At 42.5% G+C, this 24,978-nt stretch overlaps 1 protein-coding gene across 1 annotated transcript in view; it reads right to left on the bottom strand.

The window, feature by feature from the left end:
* Positions 1-1,802: 1,802 nt before the first annotated feature.
* Positions 1,803-24,978, bottom strand: part of adam19a (ADAM metallopeptidase domain 19a) — a 151,863-nt gene continuing 128,687 nt past the window's right edge. Inside the window, exons 13-23 of the mRNA XM_040179604.2 lie at positions 23,003-23,092; positions 21,922-22,117; positions 21,098-21,206; positions 19,011-19,215; positions 15,340-15,417; positions 9,683-9,791; positions 8,806-8,944; positions 6,843-6,942; positions 5,758-6,009; positions 4,035-4,243; positions 1,803-2,563 (exon numbers count right to left, since the gene is read on the bottom strand). Of these exons, the coding sequence (XP_040035538.2) occupies positions 2,512-2,563; positions 4,035-4,243; positions 5,758-6,009; positions 6,843-6,942; positions 8,806-8,944; positions 9,683-9,791; positions 15,340-15,417; positions 19,011-19,215; positions 21,098-21,206; positions 21,922-22,117; positions 23,003-23,092 (1,539 nt within the window). The 3' untranslated portion in view covers positions 1,803-2,511. The remainder of the gene's footprint in view (positions 2,564-4,034; positions 4,244-5,757; positions 6,010-6,842; positions 6,943-8,805; positions 8,945-9,682; positions 9,792-15,339; positions 15,418-19,010; positions 19,216-21,097; positions 21,207-21,921; positions 22,118-23,002; positions 23,093-24,978) is intronic.

Raw genomic sequence — 24,978 nt, 5'->3', positions numbered from 1 at the left:
TCTCTGTCTTTCAAGGGTTATAAAACATGATGTTCTTGCTGATGTTAGTTAGTTGTTCTTCCGGCCTGTGTGCTGCCTGAACTGCTCCTGCCTTTGCAAACGCAGCGCTGATACTTGACCTGTGATCTGACAAATAAATTTTCCAGAACGAGAGAAGTCATTCGGCTGAATTTTTGATAACCCCGACCAGGCTCCAAATCTTGAACACGTATTCTTACAAAATACTGAGTAAAACCACAGAAACTCATCTAACAAACTCCCCCTCAGGAGGCCTGGTGGATGAGCAGCTAGTTCACACATCACGTCAGGACTTGTTTATCCTCAGAATCTAGGAGGAAACAAAGCCTGACTGACTCCTGTTTGTATAAGGCCCTCTCTTCATTATGTAGCTCACTGTCTGAAGGCTAGCCTAAGGGAAGACGTTAACATATTTATTCACCGCCCTCGGGCCTGTAGCTGCTCAGAGCGGGATTTATAGACAGCGGTCTCTAATGCTCAGCTCTCCCCATTTCAATCAGATGCGCTGTCGGATGCAGAAGTCAGCCCACAGGTGTTGGTTCGGGGCCGGGTGCCTGAGCTGGTAATGGAACAGGGCACTCGGCCGGTAAACGTCCTCTGCACGAGGCCATTCGTCCTCGCTGTCTGACAACGTTCCACTCGAACCACGGACTCTCACAATGCTTTAAGTCTGCGGGAAGGAGAGTGCTGCCGCTCTGATATCTAATTTCCATCAGAGCAGAGCGGAATCCATTAATGGCAGGTGGGGGTGGAGACGACCCCTGATGTAGACTTTATACTTTGCTCGTCAGCAGGAACTATGAGATCATTGTGGCACGGCTGTGAGACGAAATAAGTTAGATTCCTTGCTTTCATAATAAGCACTGACGTTAAGACATAGATGAGGACTGGCATCCCCTGATGAAAAAAGCAAAAGCCTCCAGCTCCTCAGACCTCCTCACCAATGGGACGCGATAAACCTTTAAGCTCAGACAGAATGTGTGCTTTTTCAGCACTGGGCTCCTTTGATTTTTCTCATTCTTGCTCTCCTCTTAGGTAAGAGAACAGGTGGTTGAGATTCCTCTTACCAAGATTAGAAAACCCATTTTGGTTTTACAGTTACTTCTCTGCAAGGAAGCATTCCTATTAAATTTGAACACCACCGAGAAAAATTCAGAAGATCATATAATCAAATTTAGATTTGAATTATTATTTTAGACTTATCCTGATGGTTGGATTGTTAGAGAAATAATTTGCCACTTATCCCATTCAAGACAATAAAACCCTACAGCTCTTGAATGGCTGTCATTGTGCTTTAAAATACTTTTTCATTTAGCTATAACACCGCATGGGACGCTCCAGGACCATTTAGAATGTTTGGTGCATCTGCAGTTTATTCTCTTAGTTTTTCCCTGAGAAGAAAATATGAAATCCTTGTCAGAGAATGTTTCTGCAAGAAGCACATTGTTTCACACAGGCTCTGGTCAGAGGTAAACAGGCTGGAGACTTTCAGCCAAAGAGGGCAGCAAAACACTGCTTTTCAGCCTGGATTCTTCTACTCTAAGTTTGGGAGGTTTTTATTCCAAAGTACTGGTCAAACTCCAAAATTTCCCATAATGCACATGCTACACAATAGCATCATATTTTGAAATCTCAAAACTTTCCATTGTTCTCCCTGAACAAAACATGATGCATTCAGCTTGTCGTTGTTGGTCAGCATGTCAAGTGGAGACATTCTAACCAACTTCTTTTCTTCGTTCTGAACAGGCTGTCATCACAAATGTCGTATGAAAAACTGACGATAGTTTTGTAAAAATCTTTTATGTAACAAAAGTCATTACACACAGCGAAAGACATTCAAATTAACATGAGTAACCGAGGTGTGTGTCCTGCATGTCCCACCTGTCTGTCAAATCCTCCAGCATGTAAACAGTATTGAAAAGATTGGCTCTCCCTTCCTTCCAATAGCCACCTAGATTTCCACTTTAGATGTTCCACATACAACACAAGTATGGAGGAATTGACTTGCTGTAAAATTAAGGTGAAATAAGAACATTTTCAAGCGTTTGGGGCACAACCCAGGTATGAAGAGACCTCTTTGGCACATAACATAAATCATAAAACATGACTTAACACAAACTATAAAGGGAACAACAATCATTACACAATGCATTGTTTCTACACAGACAGATTTAACATATATATATAAAAAAAAAATTGTAAAAAACAATATTTTGGCAAATGTGACCGCCCCCAGCGATAACACTTGTCTTGACTAGTCTGCAATGCCTCCATGCAAAACGGTGCTGTTTTAGTTGATGTAAGCACGCTGGGAGGTGTTTCATTATGAAGTCTGAAATGATAAGACTCCTGTTTGCTCTTTCATATCTCCGGTGTTATCTTTGTGTTTTTCCTCTCGTTTGTGCGACAGCTCTGGGGTTTACCGGCCACGGTCTTTTAGTGCAAATAGGCTGTCAGCTGCTGCCTCCTCAGGGTGGAGGGTGGAGGAGAAGGTCATTTTCGTGGCAGAGACGAGGCCGCGTTTGCTTTGGCACCTGGGACTGGTCTGGAAGGAGAAGGACAAAAAGAAGGCATTCTGTCTTAATGTCAAACTTTTACAGACTTTCTTATATTTTGGAACCGGGTGTGAACAATTGATTTGTATATCATAGCCTGATATCTCTTCCCCTGTGGCATAGAGCTCCATTCTTGTCTTGAAACATATCAATGACCCAAGCTGTTTCACCGGGTCACATGTTCCTTGTACAAAATCCCCAAACCATGACGTATTTAAAATAACAAGATCGTATATTGGAAGGCGTAATCTTGTTGTTAGGAAGTATGCATTAAAATTACACAGGAGACAATAGGGAGGCAGGATTGATGAGACAATTTTATTTTTCAAGTCAAAAGTTTGCTGTTGGAAAGTCATAAATAGTTCTCGAATCTCCAGTCAAATTTAGTAAGTTGGTGAGTAAGCAAAGTCTGATTTATGTCATAGTAGTCACACTATCTCAAATGATTTTGGCCAGTGGCCGCTGGCCCATAGAGGGCCGTGGGGCCTTGAGCCACAAAAAAAAGGGAGATTCTTTATTACATTAAAAATACATTTTACAAATAGTCAATATTTGTGTTTTTGAAATATGAAATATACCCAGTAATATTTGGAAAAATAAGATATCTGCACGTCCTCCCCTTCTGCTTGTCTCAGCTGGGCTCGGGCCAGACCCAATAGAAGCCAAAATGGAAAGATGCGGGAGTAAAGCCTAGTTTATGCTTCTGCGTTTTCAGAGCGCCGCAGACGTAAGACCCCCTTGCGTGTCCCTTGCGTGCCTTTTCACACCTCCTTGCGTCCTTGCGTGTGTCGAGACATTTTTCAACGCAAGCCTCCCGCAGCGCACCAGGCTGCGATTGGTCCGCTAACTACATCCTTTACGGAGTCGCACATTTCCGTTTTCATAGCCCGATTCCGCCATTATTAAAACGAAGAATGTTTACGAGAGAACGGATCAGATTGAACAACTTTACCACACATACCACTCTAACAATCTTACTATCATACATGCCACTTTCAATTACGGTCGCCCCATTCTTGCTTTGCACGTTGCTTGTTCACACACAAGATATCTGTTGTTTGTAGACATAAAATGACAACAATTATTTTATAGCATTTCATTTTTACCAGTTTGGTGTTAAGGTGATGTGGAAATATTACAACGTTTGAGATTTTACATAGAAGGGTCCAGGGTGCTGATTGAGACTTGAGATCACAAGGTGTATGTAAAGGTGTGCACATTGTAAATAGACGTATGTTGCTGATGCAAATTTCAGAGAGAGAACAATTATTAATATTTAAGTTGTTAAACTATGTAACATCGTTATAAAGAGTCCTGTGAGTACTTTCACCCCTCCAACCTTTGCTCTGTGACACTTTTCCCTTAGCTGGAAACATAAAACCCTCTTATTTTATACCACAATTGAAAGAATCCTGGGCCACTAAGAATACTCTACAATGCAGCGTGTCTATGTGTGCCTACCTGAGAGCACGGAGAGGAGGGATGGCTGAGACTTTGCCCACAGGTTTGGGTCCCACTGCAGGTGGCATCATGACCAGCAGGCCCGGGGAGGGTTTGGAGACCAGGGTTCGGGCTGGACTCACTGTGGGGGAGGCTCCTCTAGCTGGGCTGAGAGGGAGAGGCCTCTGGGGAGGGAAGGGAGACGGTCTGGGAAGCAGCTCACACACCAACTAAAAGGGAATAGAAACATGGATTGTTGACATTTCCATTATTAGTACACCAAGACCTACTTCTTGATCAGGAGTCATCAGCATGTGTTACACACTCGTCCTGGCACACGGAAACAGCAGGGAGGAGAGCAGAGCTCTGCGCTGGACTCGATCCAGGTTGTCTCCGAAATATGTTCAGCTGGCTGATAAGAGGAGAAGTCTCACTACAGTAGATTAAAATCACCTCAAACGATTACATCCCAAAGTCAACTCATATCAAATAGTGGATATTTGACACAAATAAGAAAAAAGTAAAAGCTTGGCCTTAAAGGCCTTTTACATTTAACAGAGAAGGAGTGATTAGAGAGGATAGATCAATAAGAAAGCAATTAGAAAAAAAAAACTGCATTTATTATTTATTCAGGGTTCAGATCAAATGAATCTATTAAGGAATCTGATATATTATTCCAGTCATTTTCGCATTAATGTGCATTTGGCAATATCTCTGGATTACATTTACTAGTCAGCTGTTTAGCTGCAGTCACGAGCATTTCCTTCATCGCATGGCTTCAAAAAACGGATGTCTCCTAATCTGTGTAAACAAAGGTATGTAGACTTATGTTGAGAGTACAAACCCTATAGGACTTGAGCTCATAAGATGTTTTCCAGATGTTGGCTCTGTGTTAGAACTGAGCTCTTCTGTCTTGTAAAAAAATATTTATTTTACTTTAAGCGTATATGAGGAAGTAACAAGTGAGCACCTATAATAGTTGAGGAAAATAGCTGCTTTGGAAACAGCTCAACATTTAATTAGAAGTAAATTACCAGTGACAGAGATACGATGCAGTTGTAGTCTTATTTACATATGCTTCATATATTTGAAATTGAATCTAATTCAGTAAATATGTATTTGTTTGTGTGTGCTGTTTTGTTTTTGTCTTTTTTAAATCACCTCATGCTACCTTGTGATATTTGAACAATGAGTTAAATCATAGGACCACAGTTCAAATCTTATTCCCCAACTTCTATGCCAATCTCATCTAAATATAGCGGAAATGATGTTATTCTATAAATATTAATCTGACTCAATTCAAGACCAAGATAATGGTAATGTATGCTCACCTGCCGGAGCTCACCACATGTTGCCGGTTTTCAAAAAGCTCTTACTGTAGGCGGTGCTGGTAAAATGGGGATTTATTGAACATTCAAGCTGCCTGACAGCTTGTATAGTTGCCCTGTTTGTCAGCAAAATTTGGGGAATAAAACTGAAGTTTTTTTCTTATATATATATATATATATATATATATATATATATATATATATATATATATATGTGGAGATCCCTCGCTACCATTCTCCCTGCACATAGTAGCCACAGCAGTTGATTTCCAAATGTAAAAAGAGATATCCTTTGTGGCTCCCTGCCTAGATAGCGTTTATCATTCTTCAATTCTGTTCAGATTTGGAAAAAAGTCATCTGAAATCATTTTGACGTTAGGGCTTTAAAATAGAATTATGGTCAAAAAGGACCCTACCATTGGGGATCGTGTCGGGTTGAGGGGCAGAGGTTTCTTCGGCGGGCTGAGTCTCTGTGGTGTCGAGGGGGATTTGGGTGGAGCAGCTGGGAGCTTGCCAGCTGGCAGAGGCGGGCGGACCACCTTGTGATTTCGGGGCCCACCCTGGGGAGACTGGGCAGGTCTGAGAGGTCGCACAATGTTGACTGGCTGTGTGCCGCTGGGCAAAAGGCCTGGTCTAAGAGGCAGGACCTCTTTGCTGGTATGAGAAAGCTAGAATCACAAGAAACACACAACAAGGAAAGCATGAGCACAAAAAAATGCAAAAATAACTTCAACCCGCTGTCCTTGGAAAAATCTTTAAAAAGCAAGTCTACAAGTCTACTACTCCAACACTTTATTGAAGAAGTTACAGTCTGGATTCAGTGGGAGGCATAGTACTGAAAATGTATCAGTGAAAATAGTAAAGAAGCCTAGAATCCAACCGTGTGAATTGAACAATTAAATACCGCTGATACTGTTGTATTACATAATTGATAGTTCAGTAAAATAATTCCTAAACTGGTTTCAGTCTCACAAATGAAATCACATCCATATGAGATGCAAACATATTATTTCCTGGGTCAACTATTTTTCAGTTTTCATATCCAAAAACAAGAGTCATGGCCAATAAGCACAGTATTGGTTTCCATAACTATTCAGACGATATCTTACTTTAGAGAGTCTAAGGAAAAATAGCCCTTCAAGGCTCCTTCCATACATGAGGATAGACGGGTGAATGGTGCTCCCATTTAGAGTTAAATGGTCATTGGGGGGCCGGGGGACCTTGTGATTGGCAGTAGAAAAAACAATGTAAAACCTTTTTTTTTGTTTTTAGTATTTCAATTCCTGATTGTTGTTCTCTTTATATTAGTTGTTCGATTTATATTAGTGAGGAAGCAGTATATCTAAGTGGTCAAACAATAAAAATGATGCCATTAAATATGAAGGTCAACCATATGGACGGCCTATTATTCACTAAAACGCTGCAAGAGTCCCCACCCTTCCACCCCCTTCCTTTGCCCCTTTATTTTATTTTATAACATCCCGATACACACGCCACTCACCCCCTTGTTGTTGCAGGCTTTGTTGATTGGTCCGACCACCTTGAGGTGAAAGGCAGGATTCAGATGGCCGTTCATCCCTTTCTCCACCAATGCCTCGGCCCTGAGCAGAGAGCAGGCAGAAAATTACCATCATACTTCTTAATGTTCATTTCAGGGCCCATGGAGGGAAAAGAGTCCGAAGAGAAGGCAACACAAAGTTTGTCCTCCGCTAGCTGGAAACACAACATGGACGAAGTGTCACCTCGTGGAGTAGATGTGTCTATCAGCAAACCATGTCTATTGACACAGAGCAGCAATGTTATTCATCTGGAGCTGGGTATGTGTCCACCGGATGAATGGAAGCCCAATATTCTCTTACTCTATCCTATCGATAGATGGTCTTGCGTTAAGCTCCGCTTCAATCTCCGTTAATGGAAATATATCCGCCTCTTTAGCTGCTAAACACTTCACTTTGTCCACCAGCTAGTCTGACTGTCAGGCTTCTGCCAGCTGCCGGACAGGTAGTGAGCGACCTGTTGAAACCAGGAGGATGAGAGAAGGGAGAGGCTACGGGGACGGTGAGAACTCTCTATATTAGTCACTTTAACGCAACACCATTTCTTTCATATGAAATATGAATTTATGCAACTTTGCAATATGTTTATCTTTCTTCCTACATACATTTTCAGCCACATGCACACTAGAACAACAACACACTGAACCTCAATACTATAAGCTTCACAAGGAAAGCATTTACTGAGGGGCTGTTGCATTAATTGGATTAAACCATAGAGGTGTACTTTTCTGGTAAGAAAAGTCAGTGTATGTATGCACTGCATGTCTCTTAGCTGATTGGAAGGCCTTCCAAGATCACTGGAAGTAAATATATATGTATGTATATAAGCTTAGAGAGGCCTTTAATCAGCTCGAACCACCCCTTCTCCCACTGCTGAACTGTAAATGAACTCAAATGATTGGACATGGAACAAAACCCCCAAAAGCAAAGGCTTTTCAATGCAGCTTGTGCAGGAGTCTTTTTAATCATCTTAGCAGCTCAGTTCTCTATAGCGTTAGCCAGTCGTTTCGATGCAATTACTGTCAATTCCGGCTGAGACTCAATATCACCAATATTAATACCTTCTCCAAGTCTTTATTTGGCGGGTCGGGGTCTTTCAAAGGCTGTTGCAATGTGGGATTCTTTCCAGACACATTTGTGTAAATCACTGTGGAAGGCTTGAGTATTTTCAGAGGTACTAACTCAGCCAGTGTTATGACATGGTTGTCTCTCTGGCTAAGCTATATGCCAGGGCTCACAAAGGAAGGAACAGGACTTTGTTTGGTCCCAATGTAGTTAAGGTGCAGCACAAATCATGCTGATGTACGGTGTATGCATCGATCAGCTTGGAGCGTTGGCAAACATGGCAGTGCACAATTCCTCCTGCGATTCAACACAGTCCTTCCTCCTTTCCTTTTCTAGTTCATGTATTTCTTCCACCATGACCTTTTTGCCCATTGCCCTGCTACCATTTCCCTTTCCTCTCTCTTTTTTTCTCAAAATATGCTCTTTTGCCCATGTATGAGTCATTTCATATGATATGCAATATGTGGAGGCTCGGTTGCATAATAAAACACGTTTTTCAATAAACAAAACAAGTTCTAACATATGAGATAATTATGCATTAGAGTTACACAAAGATCCTTGGTTTTCCCACCTAACCTCTATGGTTTATTTTCACCTAAAGGCTACAAGGGACAAGGCAACAGACGGCAGACAATAAACGGACTGATATATAAGAGATATATAATCTCTTATATATCAGTCCAAACACGTGTTCGTCCAAATGACGTGTTCGCCAAAACACATTTTACACATTTTAAAATGACGTGTTTTCAACACTGGCAGGCTCGGATAGATACTACAGAACAATAGATCTAGAGGTCTATAGAACTGTAGACCTGTAGACAGACAGACGGGATACATTACTTGTTGCCCTTGTTCTCTCTCTGGGAAAGCCACTTATGGTAATAGGACGTCTTGATTCTGTAGCAGTAGAAGAGCAGCAGCACTGCAGGCAGGACCAGGAGGAAGGCAAACAGCAGCCCCACCACCAGCCCCACCTGACCTGAGGAAACACACACACGCGCGCGCACACACACACACACACACACACACACACACACACACACACACACACACACACACACACACACACACACACACACACACACACACACACACACACACACACACACACACACACACTAGTATCCATGATATGAGGGATACCCTGTTTGTGATGTGTTGTTTGGGGGATGCAATCTTTACATAGCTGCTGGAGTCCTTACCACATATCTGTAAATGGTTGTTATGTCATATTTTTCTAATAACTGTCTGTCCAGATAAGTCTTAGTCACTTCTATAGGTCTACATGTATGCTACATATACATCTACATCTATCTACATGTTTGAATTTCAAAATAGCTATTTCAGTAACAGCCTTGTTGTTGTTGTTGTTGCTCTACACTCCAAAAGACAAAACACACAGAATGCTAAATAACTGATCTAATCATCATCTTTCTACATGCAAAGAGCACACGGATGAGCTAAGCATAAAACACTTCCATTATCATCAATTGGTCACAAGCTATAAATATACACTATGAACATGACTGCAATGTTTATTCTTAATATACAGCATCAGACAAACTGACTAACTAAATCCACAGTGAGATGGGGGGGGGGCTTTCTCCACTATCTGGATTCTCATCTTATTCATTTATTGAAGCTGTTCTAGTGTGTCAGTTTGAGAGAATGAAAGTATCATGGAACAGTATGTGTGTGTGTCTGTGTGTGAACTTACTGTCATACTGGACAGGTCCGCTGTCCACGCTGCCGCCGAGTCCTGGCTTCTCACAGAAGGGTGGTGCCCAGCCGCGATTACAGTGGCAGTTTCCATTACTGTTACACGTCTATTTACACACACACACACACACACACACACACGACAATGTTGTATGGTTTCACTTTAATACTGTATGTGTGTGCCTGCAGGTCTACCAGCACATTGTCTCTGTATTGGTTTTAAAGGATTTTCCTTCCTCTACTTTTCACTTATTCAGAGCACTGACATAATAATATTTTCTATGTATTCTGTACATTTTCAAGTGGTGGAACATATGTTTGTGTATTTCATTTGTCCGGTGAACAACATCGAGACCCCAAATCCCCAGGTACAGAGAGTAAAATGAATAGCATCCATTGCTTATTCCATTACCTAAGATATCTCCCTGAACAGTACTCTGTTGCGAGTTCTTGTATTTTTTGAGAGATGCCAAATATTAGGTTATATTCCTTGACCACTGAAATCATCGGCACCTCATTTACCTTTTTGAAGAACAAGGAACTAGTCCAAGACTGTATCCACTTTGTCCTTTTTAACAAAATCATCAAAACCGGTTTCATGTTTGAGAAATACACTTGGGTGACGTTTGGGAATTGTGTCAAGAGCGGACAAGCGCATGTAATCGGGAGAGAATACTGTCATTTTACAAAATATTAGAAGAAATATTTTTCAGAAAAAAAGGTAAAATGAAATAAAAGAGGGTTTTTTGGTCTTTCTCTCTGGCCCAGTACCCGGTGGTTGGGAACCCCTGATATAGCGTGTATGTAAGAACAGAGACTTGCGGCGCTGGCGGTCCGACCGGCGAATGGTACAGCCGGCGAGGGGGTGGCTGACGGTGCGCCCAAGTCGGCCATTACCCCCGTCGGCCGGAAGTGGCCCGCGGACCGGAGGACCCCTGCCTTGAACTTTTGAAAAATATACACTTTTTCCCTCTAAAGATTAGCATTTAAAATGATTAATAACCCCAGACATCTTGTGTAATTCACCGCCCCTAAATGAAAGAGAAAATACTGCCATCCTTAAATTACATTGTGATGTAATTATCCTATGAGTGATTAACACGGCTTTTTAGCACATAACATAAAGGAAAACCTAAAGGAAGCACAGTTGTTTACTGGGTCTTAAAAGCTATATTTCACTTGAGGCTCGGGCAAAACTGTATGCAATGGAATGCCAGGACCTGAATTGATATATAATAGGTCCTTCAGTCCTCTAAATCTAGAGGACTTCTAATATGCTCAAAGCGTTTTTAATGAAAATCCCGTTTTTAAAGTAGAGCTCTGAGTACTCGCTCTGCTCATTATTTCTCTTTATTTGCATGGACGTCCAGCACACTCCAAAAACCCTGAGGATCAATATGAATGATATGATAATATTGAATTAAAACCCCACCCTAACACAGGGGGAGTCCCCAAGCTGGGAGAATGCAAAAACTGTCTATTTAGAATAATCCTGACTTAAAGCTCCTTCTATTATCCATCGACTGTTTCACTGAAAGCAGTGAAAAGAAAGAGGACAAACAGCATGGAAAAACACAATGAAGATGGAGGGCAACGGGGATTAGAGGAGGAGAGGATACATCTGGTGTTTTTCTACTTCAAACAACAACACAGAAACTTTTAAGACTTAAAACAGAGACATTTTACTCAACGCTCAGGGTCAAAACAAGCGACAGAAGACTCAAACCACAAACTAGGCCATGCCAATGACGGTTAGACTCATCCACAGTGTGTATAAAAGTGGCTTTTTAAAATGTTTTGGTTTTAACACTACAAGGGAATATGGGACATCATTTGAACTCCTCAAAAACTTCAGCATGTTCCCATATTCCATTAGTCCTTTGTTGAAGAAATCAATCTTAACACTAGTGCCCAATGAGCCGTTCAGTCCCCGCCGCTCGCTGTGCACTGAACCACTAGGCTATTTGAAGGGGCGATAGGGGGAGGTAATAGGGGGGTTGGCGTCTCCTTGTTAGTAAAATTATCAAAATGCATCCTGTGTCGTCTCCATCCTCGAGGAGCAGATAGAGGTAGAATATGTTTTTTTCTGATGCATGACTAATCGATTCTCTATCAGACTGAGGGTTGTGAAAGTTAGCAGTGTCCTCCATGTGCCAACAACGCTGCCAACTCTAAACTAGAGGGAAGCTGATAGTGGATTTTTTTCATGGTTGATGAAATAAAGTTCCATTGGTGCCAGATACAGCAAATGGATGATTTATCAACAGATAGCTCATAGTGGTTAGGAGTCTATTTTCAAGTGATGTGGGTCATGGTGGAGGCCTTGGAGCATGCTCATCCACTCTACACGTGTTTTGTGGAGCTGGAGATGGCGTATGACCGGGTCCTTTGAAAGATAATGTGGGAGATGCTGCGGCAGTGATGATGAGTGATGATGAAGGGGTCCCTATTCGGGGGCCATCCAATCCCTGTACGCTCCAGAGCGAGTGCTGTATTCGGGTGCCGGGCAGAAAGTCAGAGTTGTTACCTTTGGGGGTTGGCCTTCGCCAGGGCTGCCAATGCTTGTCTCCAATGCTGTTTGTGGTTTTCATGGACAGGATATTGAGGCGTAGTCGGGGGGAGGAGGGTCTACAGTTCGGGGGGCTGCGGATCTCATCGCTGCTTTTTTTTATCATGTGGTTCTGATGGCATCTTCGGTCTGTGATCGCCAACTCTCACTGGAGAGGTTCGCAGCGGAGTGTGAAGCGATTGAGATGAGGACCAGCACCTCCAAATCTGAGGCAGTGGTTCTCAGCAGGAAACCAACAGTTGTAACCACAAGAGAGCTGAGTCGGAAGGCCCTTTCGAGCTGCTGTTTGGCAGGAAACCACGGGGGGTGCTCGACCTGCTTTAGTAAGACTGGGAGGAGGATCCGAGTGCTTCACACGGCAAGTAGGGGATGTCGACTACGAGGTGGTGTGATCTGAAAGGGGTGGAGCTACACAGATCTACCACCTGAACCTCCTCGAACTATGGAGAGAGGCAGCGTCTGTTTTACAGGTGTCTACAGTAATGTGAAAGGACCTGAGGCCCCAAAGTCCACCAATCTGGCCCAGCTCTACTTCAAGGCACATCTCTGTGCGACCCAGAAAACAGACTTAGCCCAGTTGCTGGATCAGTTGAACGATCTGTTCTCCCTCCTGCCAGGTCGCACAGATCTCATAGTGCATCACATTGAGACATCCCCGGGCGAGACAGGCCCAGGTTACCTGAACACAAAAGGAAAATGGTTCAGAGAGAATTGGCGGTGATGCTGGAGATGGGGGTAATAGAGGTGTCCGACAGTGCCTGGTGTAGCCCCATTGTTCTGCTCGCCAAGAAGGATGGCTCTATACGGTTCAGTGTGGACTATCACAGGGTGAATGCGGTGTCACAGTCTGATGCATACCTGCCCCGGGTCGACAAACTCCTGGACCGATTGGGCACCGCACATTTTTTTACGACACTGGATTTAACCAAGGGCTACTGGCCGATTCCCTTGTCGCAGGAATCCAGGGAAAAGACGGCTTTCTCCACTCTGTTTGGGTTATACCAATTAAGCCTAAGTCGGCCGGTGGGGGTATGTGGTGACGGGGTGTGGTTAGCTCAGCTGCAGAGAGGGAGAGCGGGGGAGTGGTTAAGGGAACGGTGCCAGGAGATGGTTAATGAGCGCAACTGATGAACATTCTGTGTGATTGTCTCTCCATAAAAACAGTGAGCAGGACTCTGAGAGGAAGGCTCGACCGCTCGGGCAAACGAGCAGAACGCAACAGTGTGGTGCTAAATCAGTAAAGCTTTTGTGAACCGGCTCAACGAGTGTGTGTGTGTTTGTCCCAAGAACCCGCAGGGTAGCGCTATCATCGCTACAGAGACATTTTATAATTTCCCTCTGATAGAGAGACAAGTTATTAATAAAGTTGTAACATTGAGTGGGATCTTTTTGATGAAGCTCTAATTTAGTAATTCAGGACCCCACCGGTTTGCATCTATTCACACAGGACAGGGTCTAAGGTTTATTTTCACATGGCTCCACAAATATTACACTGCAGTTAAAAGCATGTCAGCAGCTTTGGCTTGAAACCCCTTAGCTATCAAAACGGCATATTGGCAACTGCTATATTGCATTGCAGTGCAGTGTTTCCTCTTGACCCAGGAGAACCACGTATAGGAAAAAGGAAAAAATGAATCATAATCTGGCTAGTCAAGTGCTCCTGAACATCTAGTTATGCTGTGTACTGTAGGGGAACCGAATCAAATTCAGATTAGAGAACTATGTATCTATTCTATCTACATGCACTGTATTTTGCGTTGGAAACATTAGGTCTATTGCAATTTACTGACAAGAGTGGAATATTTTGCATCGCTGCATGCTTTCATTAAGAGGGGCACAAACAAATATACTCTTAGATTACTTTGTGCACATGCTATCTGAGATGTCTGCATTCAATTAAAAAGATGCCATTGAGCTCCTATCCGCCAGAGACTTGAGACATGAAGCTTCGACTGACTGTTGGGAACTCGCAGGAAAAGAAAGAAGTAGGTCTTTTAGAACTTGAGCATATTTAGGAAAAAGAGTGACCGTCACCATGGTCACACCACTTACAGAAAGTTAAACTGAGCCAATGATTTACCAATCCACCTTTAACATTGCAAATGGAAAAATGGAAAATATAAAACAGTTACATCACCTACACAATGCAAGTGACTAGTAATGCTAGTAGCAGCTCATATGACTAAGCGCCCCGGCCAGAGGTCTGGTAAGACCTTTTCTTTCTAACTCCAATCTTCCATATTTATTCACTTTTTAAACTTGTTTTATTTAGACTCAACGAACGCTGACTCATCTAATATCACTTGAGGACATTTACCAGACTTTATGGAGCTCCTTCTGGAAGGACTACAGGCTTTATACTACTTTTTTCCTGTATGCAGTAGAACTCCCACCCACCTGGAAACAGTGATATGCCAAAGTATCACACTGTACAATAATGTGACAGTACTCACACCAAATAAATAGAATAAATGTACTATTTACCACAGTGGAAACCAGTGCTTTTTTAATCTCATCAAAGTCACTATCCTATAGAAATTCAACATGTAAACGTTCATATATATTCATGAAATTTGACATGTAGATGTTTAAATTAACAATATTTTAGTTTCAGTGGCAATCTGCAAGGAAAATTATTATTGACTATCCGGATCAACTTAATGGATATTTTAGCTGTTCTTTTTACAAATCTCAGATTATGTTTTGAGGACATTCCTAGAATCTATATCACTTCATCGCAAGTCTGACCTGATATGTACCCCTACATATCTACAACCTCATCTTCTCTGGAAGTAACAAGTGTTTCAGCCCCATATACTTCTCTCTAGAGCTTGGTTACTGGCTCATAAAATATGTATGGTTCCTCCTTATCTGCCTCGGGCTTGCTTGTACTGCACCAATGAATAGTTCATCACTTTGTTGCTTTTGTATTCCAGCCATCTTTTTTCCTGCCTTTTTATGACAGTCCGGGTGACATCGCTGCAAACGCCCAAGGACACAGTGTGACAATAAGATTAGGGAGCCGTGTCTGGCAGCTAAGTGAGTTGAGTGTGTTGTAAGCTTTGTGTGTGTGTGCACGCCCCTACCCCTTTGCCGTGACAGCGTGCGATGCAAGTCTCCAGCTCGGTAAAAGAGGCATTTCGGCATCGCCGCTCTCTGCACACCTGTGGCAACACAAGGAGAATGATCACATACTGTGTAAAGGATTATAGTGCACGCAGACCAACGCGCACGCACACACACACACTTTGATCTGCCTTCTCTCAGTGCCCTTGGGCTTTTGAACCACCTGGCTTGCCTGAGGAGATCAGCCAAGCAGCATCACTATCCTGTTTTAAATCCCTTCGCGCTTGTACTGATGTGTTTGGTTATCAAACACTTTTGTCGCAACTGATCAAATCATTTACATCAATGATGGAATTACGTTTTGCTTCTTGAGAAATTTGTTTTTCAATCTTGTTACAACAGATGGTAGAAGAAACACAATGGAAATATGTAGAAGCAGACTTTAAGGGTGTGAAGGGTGAGTCAGTGACACTGATCTGGGGCTAGAGACTAGAATTGCACATATCTTGTTTTTTGTGTGCTTTCTCCCCTATCAGGTCTCCGTAGATCGTGGTTCCTTCGGCACCCTGGTCCTGACACCTACCGTGGCCCTGCTGACGCCTGCTGCTGCCATCATCATCATTATTTTAGATATTAATCATATTACTTTACTCATAAACCGACATTACCCTCTCCTAAAATCTCTGTGCTCTCCCTCCCCACAGGATTCTGTGGATGGTGGTTCTATCTGATGGTGGTTCTATCTGATGGTGGTTGCCACTGCAGTGGTCCTGCTGTGCGCCTGGCTTACTACTCACAATTACTTGAATCATTTCTGTCATAGGAATTGCATGTATTATACATTGTTCATTCTGTACACATGGCATCCATTGTAGTCTGTCCACCCCGGGAGTGGGATCCCTCCTCTGACTATCTCCCTAAGGTTTCTTCCCTTTTTTCCCTCTTGTAAGGTTTTTTTTCATTTTTTGGGGAGTTTTTCCTGTGCCGATGGTGGGTTTCGGGGCAGAGGATGTTGTATGTGTACAGACTGTAAAGCCCTCTGAGGCAAATTTGTAATTTGCGATTTTGGGCTATACAAAATAAAATGACTTGACTTGACTTGTTTACGAAACCATGTTTTATTAATGCACATGACTAATTCAGCTTCTTTCCAGGAGTTTTTTTGTGCTTTCTCCCCTAGCAGGTCTCCGTAGATCGTAGTTCCTTCTGGACCCTGGTCCTGACACCTGCCGTGGCCCTGCTGACGCCTGCTGCTGCCATCATCATCATCATTATTATTTTAGATATTAATCATATTACTGTACTCGTAAACCAACATTACCCTCTCCTAAAGTCTCTGTGCTCTCCCTCCCCACAGGCTTCTGTAGATGGTGGTTCTATGTGATGGTGGTTGCCCCTGCAGTGGTCCTGCTGTGCGCCTGGCTTACTACTCACAATTACTTGAATAATTTCTGTCATAGGAATTGCATGTATTATACATTGTTCATTCTGTACACATGACATCCATTGTAGTCTGTCCATCCAGGGAGAGGGATCCTCCTCTGACGTTCTCCCTAAGGTTTCTTCCCTTTTTTTCCCACGGAAGGATTTTTCATTTTTTGAGTTTTTCCTGTGCCGATAGTGGGTTTCGGGACAGAGGATGTCGCATGTGTACAGACTGTAAAGCCCTCTGAGGCAAATTTGTAAATTTCGGATTTTGGGCTATACAAAATTAATTGAATTGAATTGTTTATTGCTTGTTGTTTTTGCATCTGAGTGATGAGGAGGACACAAATGTTAGAACCAGCAGAAAAAAACAACATTAAAAAACGTAGAAAATAATAATAACAATAATAATAAAGCTATATGGCACCTTCCATTCATGATATGCAGTTAAAGGGTTTACATTAAAAAGGAAAATAAATATAAAAGTAAATAGGTAAAGTGCTTAGCGTTGCAGAAAAGGCCAGCAATTTATAAGTAGAACTACTGAGAAGACAAAATCTAAAGACATATACTGTAATTTAGAAATGAAATATGGGACTCCATGGAAAATGCACATTGTAGGAAAAGGTGCTAGAAAAAGTCGATATCATTTTTAAAACAAGAGACAACAGCAGTAACTTATTTGTATTTTCTCTTGCAAACTGCGGGTCATAATTCATTATTTGTCGCATAGAACCCCATCACTGAGTTGTATTATTGAAATTAGTACTCGCATTAGCGCTCTATCTCTCTCTGCCTGCTGCTGTTGCTCCACTATTGTTTGCACAGAAATCAATTTGAGCTCAAGTGAATGTGTGACAATGTGATTAAAGGCAGCAGCTTTGTGCTATGTATGCATTTATTGTTGAGAAGAGGCCCGTTCAATATGATGAGTATAACACATCCCGGTGGTTGACATACAATATTCTCTGCTGCCTTTTTAAAATATATTACTCATGCAGCACTATTCAATCCTATCAGCGTGTCCGCACAATAGCTGGACTGGAATAGAAGTGGAAGAGTGTTCTGCAGAGGGGAAGCAATATAGAATGATAGAGAAGTAGAATGAACTGGTGAGAAATGGAGGAGACTGCAGATTCTGTGTGTGTGTGTTTGTTTTCATACATATGTATTGTGCATGCATAATTCAGCTCTTATTTTTTGATTATATCTGTAGATGGATTTGCACAGAAACATATATTTCTCTCGCCATCGAACTTCCAAATCCGTGTCAGAACAAAGTGCCTCGATCTGACAGACTTACGGGGTCCCTGTGACATGTAGCTGAGTATGTTATTTAACCAATATTATTCATGCAGAAGGAGAATATTAGAGACCAGCAAAGCGCACACAGAAATGTGACAATTATCTCTACACGGATTAAAGTTTATTCTCCACAAGTTGATCTACATGGAGAGTTGATCTACAAGAGTCGTAGAGCCAGCACAGATCGGGTTTGAGAGACACATAACTTCAAACGGTGTCTCGATCAGGCTGATCTCTGTATCGAGAATGTACAGTTAATGCAGGCAAATCACATTCACGTCCTGTTGGATTCACAGAGGTTCAGCTTTCAACATTAAGTGGGCTCAACAACTACATGTTAGTGTGGAATTTTGAGAGGGGAACCAAAGACCGTGAATATGATTTGTTGAACCTTAATTCCTGTTGCTTTGTCACTGGTCGTGGGAACAAGAAATGCTTTTACTACTCACTGTTAACAAAAGAGAGCAGAAAGAGACACAAAAAAGAATTACAGCTTGCTTGCCTACAGTACACACTATGCATCTTCTAATGTCAGACCTAAACACAATGTATCCCACCTCTCTAACCCTTCTCACCTTTGAGGTACGCTAGTAGAAAGGAGTAAGCGACCACCAAAAGGTGGTGTAGGTAGCGGAGCATGAACACTGCTCTGATATTGGATTTTGTTGGCTGGAGAACACAGCTCTGACTCCTTTGTGACTAATGTGTTTTTCTCCCACAGCCTTGTTCAGTGACAGGCCAGTTCAATATACAAGGCTGGTGATCATGTACTCGGCAGGTGGTCAGATGAGGTAGTTGTTGTGTCATGTGTTGGAATAGATTTTAACACTGTTAATCTTATGGTGATTCAATGCAGTGGTAAACAAAGCCATACTCCCTCTCAGAACAACGGGTATATATCACACCACTCTTCATATGTCTACATATATACAGACTTAATTGCTTAATTGACCAAACCAACCTTGCCCTCTCCACACTTGGTGCCCGTCATGACAAGGCCGGGGTCGGGCAAGTCTCCCTGGCCGTCCTGGGTGCTGTACACATAGGTGCCGCGGCACTTCACCTCAATGCCGTCTGTCTTGATGGTGGTGTCGATGGACACAGCGTTGGTGCTTTTGGGCTTCTTGGCAGCACTGTGACACTGGATCTTACCACACTTTGCATCACTGGGGTGAGATACAAGCACATACAGAGAAACATTTACTTTCTCATGGCAAATCGTTGGAGACTGTTGTAAAAACTGCTATAATGTTCCATCTTAGTACGACAGGGAGCTGTGCTCTTTCACATAGAGGCACATGGTGTTCTGGATCATCTGATAATCAAGATGTTTGTGCGTCGATGTTTACAATCTTGTGGTGCAAACGATGATCGTCTACATCCGAGGTCAAGGTCTTTTAAATCCAAACAGTCCCCCATTGGGACAGTGAAATTTGGCCATAAGACTCAGTTCAAGTTTAAGACCAAATGAATGTTTTAGGAATTACTCCTGAGGGCCAAATTCTGATGAATTTGGGCCGTAATGGATCATACAAGGCAGTTGTCAACCGCTTTAATCCACAGCCTCATTTACATAACCAAGTGACTAATTTGGCTGCATAATTAACTCACAAATCAGGTTCATGCGCGCGCGTACATCAAACATTCACGAGCAAAAGTCCTTCTGCACGAGAAGTCAAAAACAGCGAGCGCGCAGAAAACACCTTCTCGAGCACGATTCAGGTTTTCCAAGTGAGCAAATACCTTGTGCGAGAAGGACTTTCGCTCTCTCGAGATCGACTTCTGCTCGTGAATGATTCTGACTCTGTGGGTCTCATGTAACGCTTTTGCGCACACGTTGGCCGTATTTGTTTCACATTGTACACGTAGGCAAACTTTTCCATATCATGCATATGCATTCACGGGAGTGTCAAGGGGAAAGTGGGAGTTTTCTATAATGAGATGGGATGAGACGCGTAAAGTGTGCCTGATTATGTATTCCGCGGTATGTACAGGGACCGCCCAGATGGCGACATAGGCCAAGCTGACGAGCTGAAAGGATTTTTGCCACAAGGATCACATTTTTTCAGTTGAGTGAACACAAAATCATTACGTAAAAAATTACGTATAAAATGACCTGTAATTACGCGTTACAGATGAAGCAGCCATGCAATATTACAGTTACAGGAAGAAATCGAAGATGACATCGCATCTCCGACTCAGCGTTCACATTCCATTCCAGAATTGTAATTATTGGCATCAGGATCATTTCAAACAGTCATAGCATAATCAGTGGGAATATCAGAGTCTGCACAGCACAAGTAATTTACGCTTTGCTACAGCACAGTAGACATTACATACATTTCCCCACCACTGATGCCCAATGAGGGCCTTTGTGTGTACGATGAAACACTCACTTCAGCTCTCACTGAACACACTCACAAGAGTGTTGACAATAAGACAATAGAAGTGAGCTGTAATAAAAAGCCTTTTGTTCTCATTTGATCAGAGCCAAAAGTTTCTATTGATTTCCATGTGAATCGTGGACAGAAGCGGTAGAAGAAGAAGTTTTAGAAAACTCAATTTAGTGCAGCTAAAAGTTTATTTGTGTCCACCTGGTGAATGTATTCTTAAAAGTCAAGTAGAGACAGGGTATGCTTTAGGGCGGCCTTATGTGATTGATGAGCCTCTCCTTCATCGGTCACTTCCTCGCTATCCAAAAACTTTCGTTCATATAAAAAAAAAAAAAGACTACATGGTGACGATTAAATTCCCAAATTACCTTGATGCTTCAAAAACAGCGGCCCACAAACCAATGGGGACGTCAGCATGAATACGCTTACTTCTTGAATACAGGCTATAATAGATAAAAATAGGAACATCCAAATCCAAATGATGTAGTTTCAATTTTGTTAATGAAAATTCAAAATGAAAGATTTCCGAACAGACAGAAGTCCGAAAGGGAGTCAGTGAAGAATCTACTGTAACTTGTATCTACTATAACAAACCCCACACACTACCAACACTGTATTATATAGAGTTGAATTTTGATGTGTCAGCAGCTCTTACCTTTTGTCACACTTCATGTAGTTGCCATGCTCATCTTTCCCACAGTTTCCAAAGGCGTTCCCCGCTGCATTAACATCTTCAAAGCAGGCATCGTGGGCCGGTTGAGCTCCTGGAAACAGAACATATTCCATCAGCCCCCTGGATGTGAAGGCTGAGTGAGTGCATTTTGGGGTACGGGGGGAAAGGAAGGCGTGGATCGGTGTTTGAGGGGGATGGCCGTACCACAGAGAGAAGTTCTAGCAATATCTCAAAGGTGACAAAAGGTGGTTTGGAGTGTCATTGATCATGCCGAGGTTGTGAGCCTGAGGAGTGCTTATATAGGAAGATAAAGTGTAAGTAGTGAGGGAGGAACAAAGCCATTTGTGAGCAGGAGGGATAAGAAAAAATACTTTAAGAAACCGCACAATTTTTACAATAAAATTATTTATTTTATGATGTTGTAATTATTAATCATTTAAACAATCGTCAATAACTATAATTATATCCTCTGTAAAATACTCATAGCAGTGGCACTAACTATACTAATAAAATGCATTGTTTTTAATGATAATAAAGCACAACAATTACATTTGATGATGCAAGAAAAGAAGAGGGAAAAAGAATGTGCCTTGTGTTCTTCAATGCATTAACAAACACGGGCTTCAAATTTGCTGCTGCTCATTGAAGCAGTTTCACACAAACACTGATTGAAGTAAAAGCACTAACCGTTTTAAGCCATAGGCTTAAACACTGGTCTCAAGGCATAGTGTTAGGGCACGTGGTCTCTGGACTACATGGGCTACGTGTATGGACGGCATTGCAGCCCGATGGGCTTTCTTCATTACCGTAGCCCCACAGCTGCAGGCACTGCTGCTGGTGGGTGAGGCACATGCCATTGTAGCAGTAGGCCACTCCATACTGACAGGAGGAACCGTCCAGCAGGTAGACGTTGGCCGGACAGTATGGGGAGGCCCCGGTGCAGTACTCTGGCAGGTCACACGCCCCCGCTGGCCCCCGGCACATGGTACCCGCCTGCTTCAACTGGCACAGACAGGAAATTATGCATATTGGACCATTTCATGTAGAAGTACCCACCATGGTGCTTTAATGGGAAGCATTTGTTAAATTATCCCAAAAATCATAATATTAATGTTTTATTTTCTATGGATTAGTGGCAGCGATCTTTATAAACAATAGAAAACAAAGTCTATTCCACACCAATGCAGATGGAAGGGAAGGAAAGTTAATAATTTCCTATTAGCGAATTTAAGCTTATTTGTGGATACAACAAAACAGTCATAAACAAATAACATAGCAAAAAGTAGGTATCTGAGATAACTGACTGATCACATCCAGAAGACACAACGCTAGATAACGCAACATTATAATTCACTTGCATTTATGTCCACCTGATGAATTAAAGCCCAATATTTTCCCCATTTTTGCTCTTGTTTAGTCTCCACCAATTCCTGAGGAAGATATTGGCGTCTTTAGCTAACATAATATTGAAAACAAAAGTCAGTTTTCTCAGTTAACAGGAAGAAAAGTACACAATACATAAAAATGTGCTAGAATATAATAATATGGAATAAGTATAAACATATACTGTATAAACAGGAGAAGAATTGTGTAGAAAAAGAAACTGTATTGCAATGCAGACCAGGAGGGAGAGCAGCTCCTCTTCTGCAGACAGCGCACATTTTAATTACATCTTCATAATTTGAATTTGGCTGTCAGCTCCACACTCTGCAGGATTTGCTATTACAATACGATTCACATTGGTAGAGTGACATGAGAGCACAGTGGAGGATGTAGGTGTGAGCCATCCTATGATGGCCGCTGACACAGGCTGGGGGCGAAGTACGTTAGAAATACACAGATACGCTGACTGACTAATGACAAGAGATGTGTGTGTGTGTTTCTTACCTTGCAGCCCTCGCAGCACACTCCATGGGCACACTGAGCCTCCTCCTTCAAGGTGCAATTATTGGCATTGCAGCAATCATTGGTGCATTCCTGTCTCTCACACACACACACACACACACACACACACGTCACAAGTAAGTAAAGGTAATTCCCTAATGCTACACAAACCCACACCCAGTGCCAGTCCACCTCACCCCACCTCATTTTCCAATATGTTACTCTTTGATAACGGTTTCCAGATTGTGGAAAAGAGTTTTGAAGTATTTGATCATTTTCATATACATCTGTTGCAGACCATCTAAGAACAGCTTTTGGGCCATCTTCAAACATAAACATTAAGTCAGCAGTTATAAATGAAGTAAGTCATTAATAAAGGGTTATAAAGTATATAAATGTATATGAGTGATTAATTCAAAGTAATGAGTCTTCAAGTCAGCAGTTTTAAGCTTTAGTTAGTTAGTATGAAGCTTCTGAAATTCCTACAGAGCAGTTCCAGACAATTGACAAGTCGCGCTTTTAAACAGAAAACTAAAAACGATGTGATTTTGCGACTGTTCTTGTGTCATACTACATCCATAAAGAAAGCATCTCCTGTTTCTATGGAGCCCATTTTAAAGCTTTACTTTCAAATAATTGTTGAAAAGATTTGGTTTTGAAAGGTGAGTTCTGAATAAATTCTGACATCTTTGCGAAAAAAACAAGTCACAGGAAAAGATTGAGTCCAGTTAACAGGCCGGATCATCACAGCAGTATTTCCTATACATGTGGAAATCACAGGGCGAGACCATTAAGCTTTTGTTGTGTAGCTTGTCTCATTAGATTAGATTAGATTCAATTTTATTGTTATTGCACAGTATTTTCATTGAGTACAGGTACCGAGACAACAAAATGCAGTATGGCATCCAACCAGTGCAAGTGCAAGAGAGCAGATAAAGTGCAGAGTACATGGAGGGCAAACAGTCTATGGCTGGGGTGGGAGTTGTCCTTCACGATGCTGCGCGCCCTCCCCAGACATCTTTTGTGCTGGACAGACTCGATGGTGAGGAGTGCGGAAGCAGTGATGCGCAGTTTTCACCACCCTCCCCACAGAGCCTTGAGGGATACCGGTGTTAAGGATGAGGGTTGAGGAGGTGATGTTCTCTAACCTGACAGATTGGGGTCTGTTTGGTTAGGAAGTCCAGTATCCAGTTACTGAGGGAGGTGTTGATGCCCAGATCTATGAGTTTGGTGGTTAGTTTGGAGGGCACGATGGTGTTGAATGCTGAACTGAAGTCAATGAACAGCATTCTCACATATGTGCCATGGAGATGGCATCCTCCGTACTTCTATTCTTGTGGTAGGCAAACTGTAGGGAGTCCAGTGTGGGTGGCAAACAGGATTTGAGGACCAGCCTCTCGAAGCACTCCATGATGGCGGGGGTGAGTGCAACAGGGCGGAAGTCATTGAGACGATGCTTTGGAGTGTTTCGGCATCGGCACAATGGAGGTGGTTTTGAAGCAGGTGGGGACGGCTGCCTGAGTCACCGGTTAAAGATGTCAGTCAGGACTGCAGTCAGCTGCACAGCACAGTTCCTGAGCATGCGCCCGGCGATAACATCAGGACCAGCAGCCTTGCGTGCAATGTCACGTGGCTTCAGCAGTAGGCGAACCTTTGTGTTCATCCACGGCTTCTGGTTGGGAAATGTGGTGATCCTTTTGAGGGTGGTGACACTGTCGACATTGGTGTTGATATAGTGCAGAACAGAGGAGGCAAAGGCGTTGATGTCTGTGTGGGAGTCCAGTGTGGCCTCGGTGGCAAACACACTCATCTGTGTGATCAAAACGGAGCTGTAGTGCAGAGTCTGCTCCCTCTGGCATACTTTAACTGTCCTCACAGTGGCTTTCACACGTCTGATGAGAGGTGTGTATTTTGGGAGAAGGAAGAATGACAGGTGGTCAGACTGTCCTGCAGTGCATCACTTTTTCCACATTTTGTTA

Source organism: Gasterosteus aculeatus, chromosome 7 (assembly GCF_964276395.1).
Source record: "Gasterosteus aculeatus chromosome 7, fGasAcu3.hap1.1, whole genome shotgun sequence".
Taxonomy (NCBI): domain Eukaryota; kingdom Metazoa; phylum Chordata; class Actinopteri; order Perciformes; family Gasterosteidae; genus Gasterosteus; species Gasterosteus aculeatus.
This window is presented reverse-complemented; position numbering and strand designations above follow the sequence as displayed.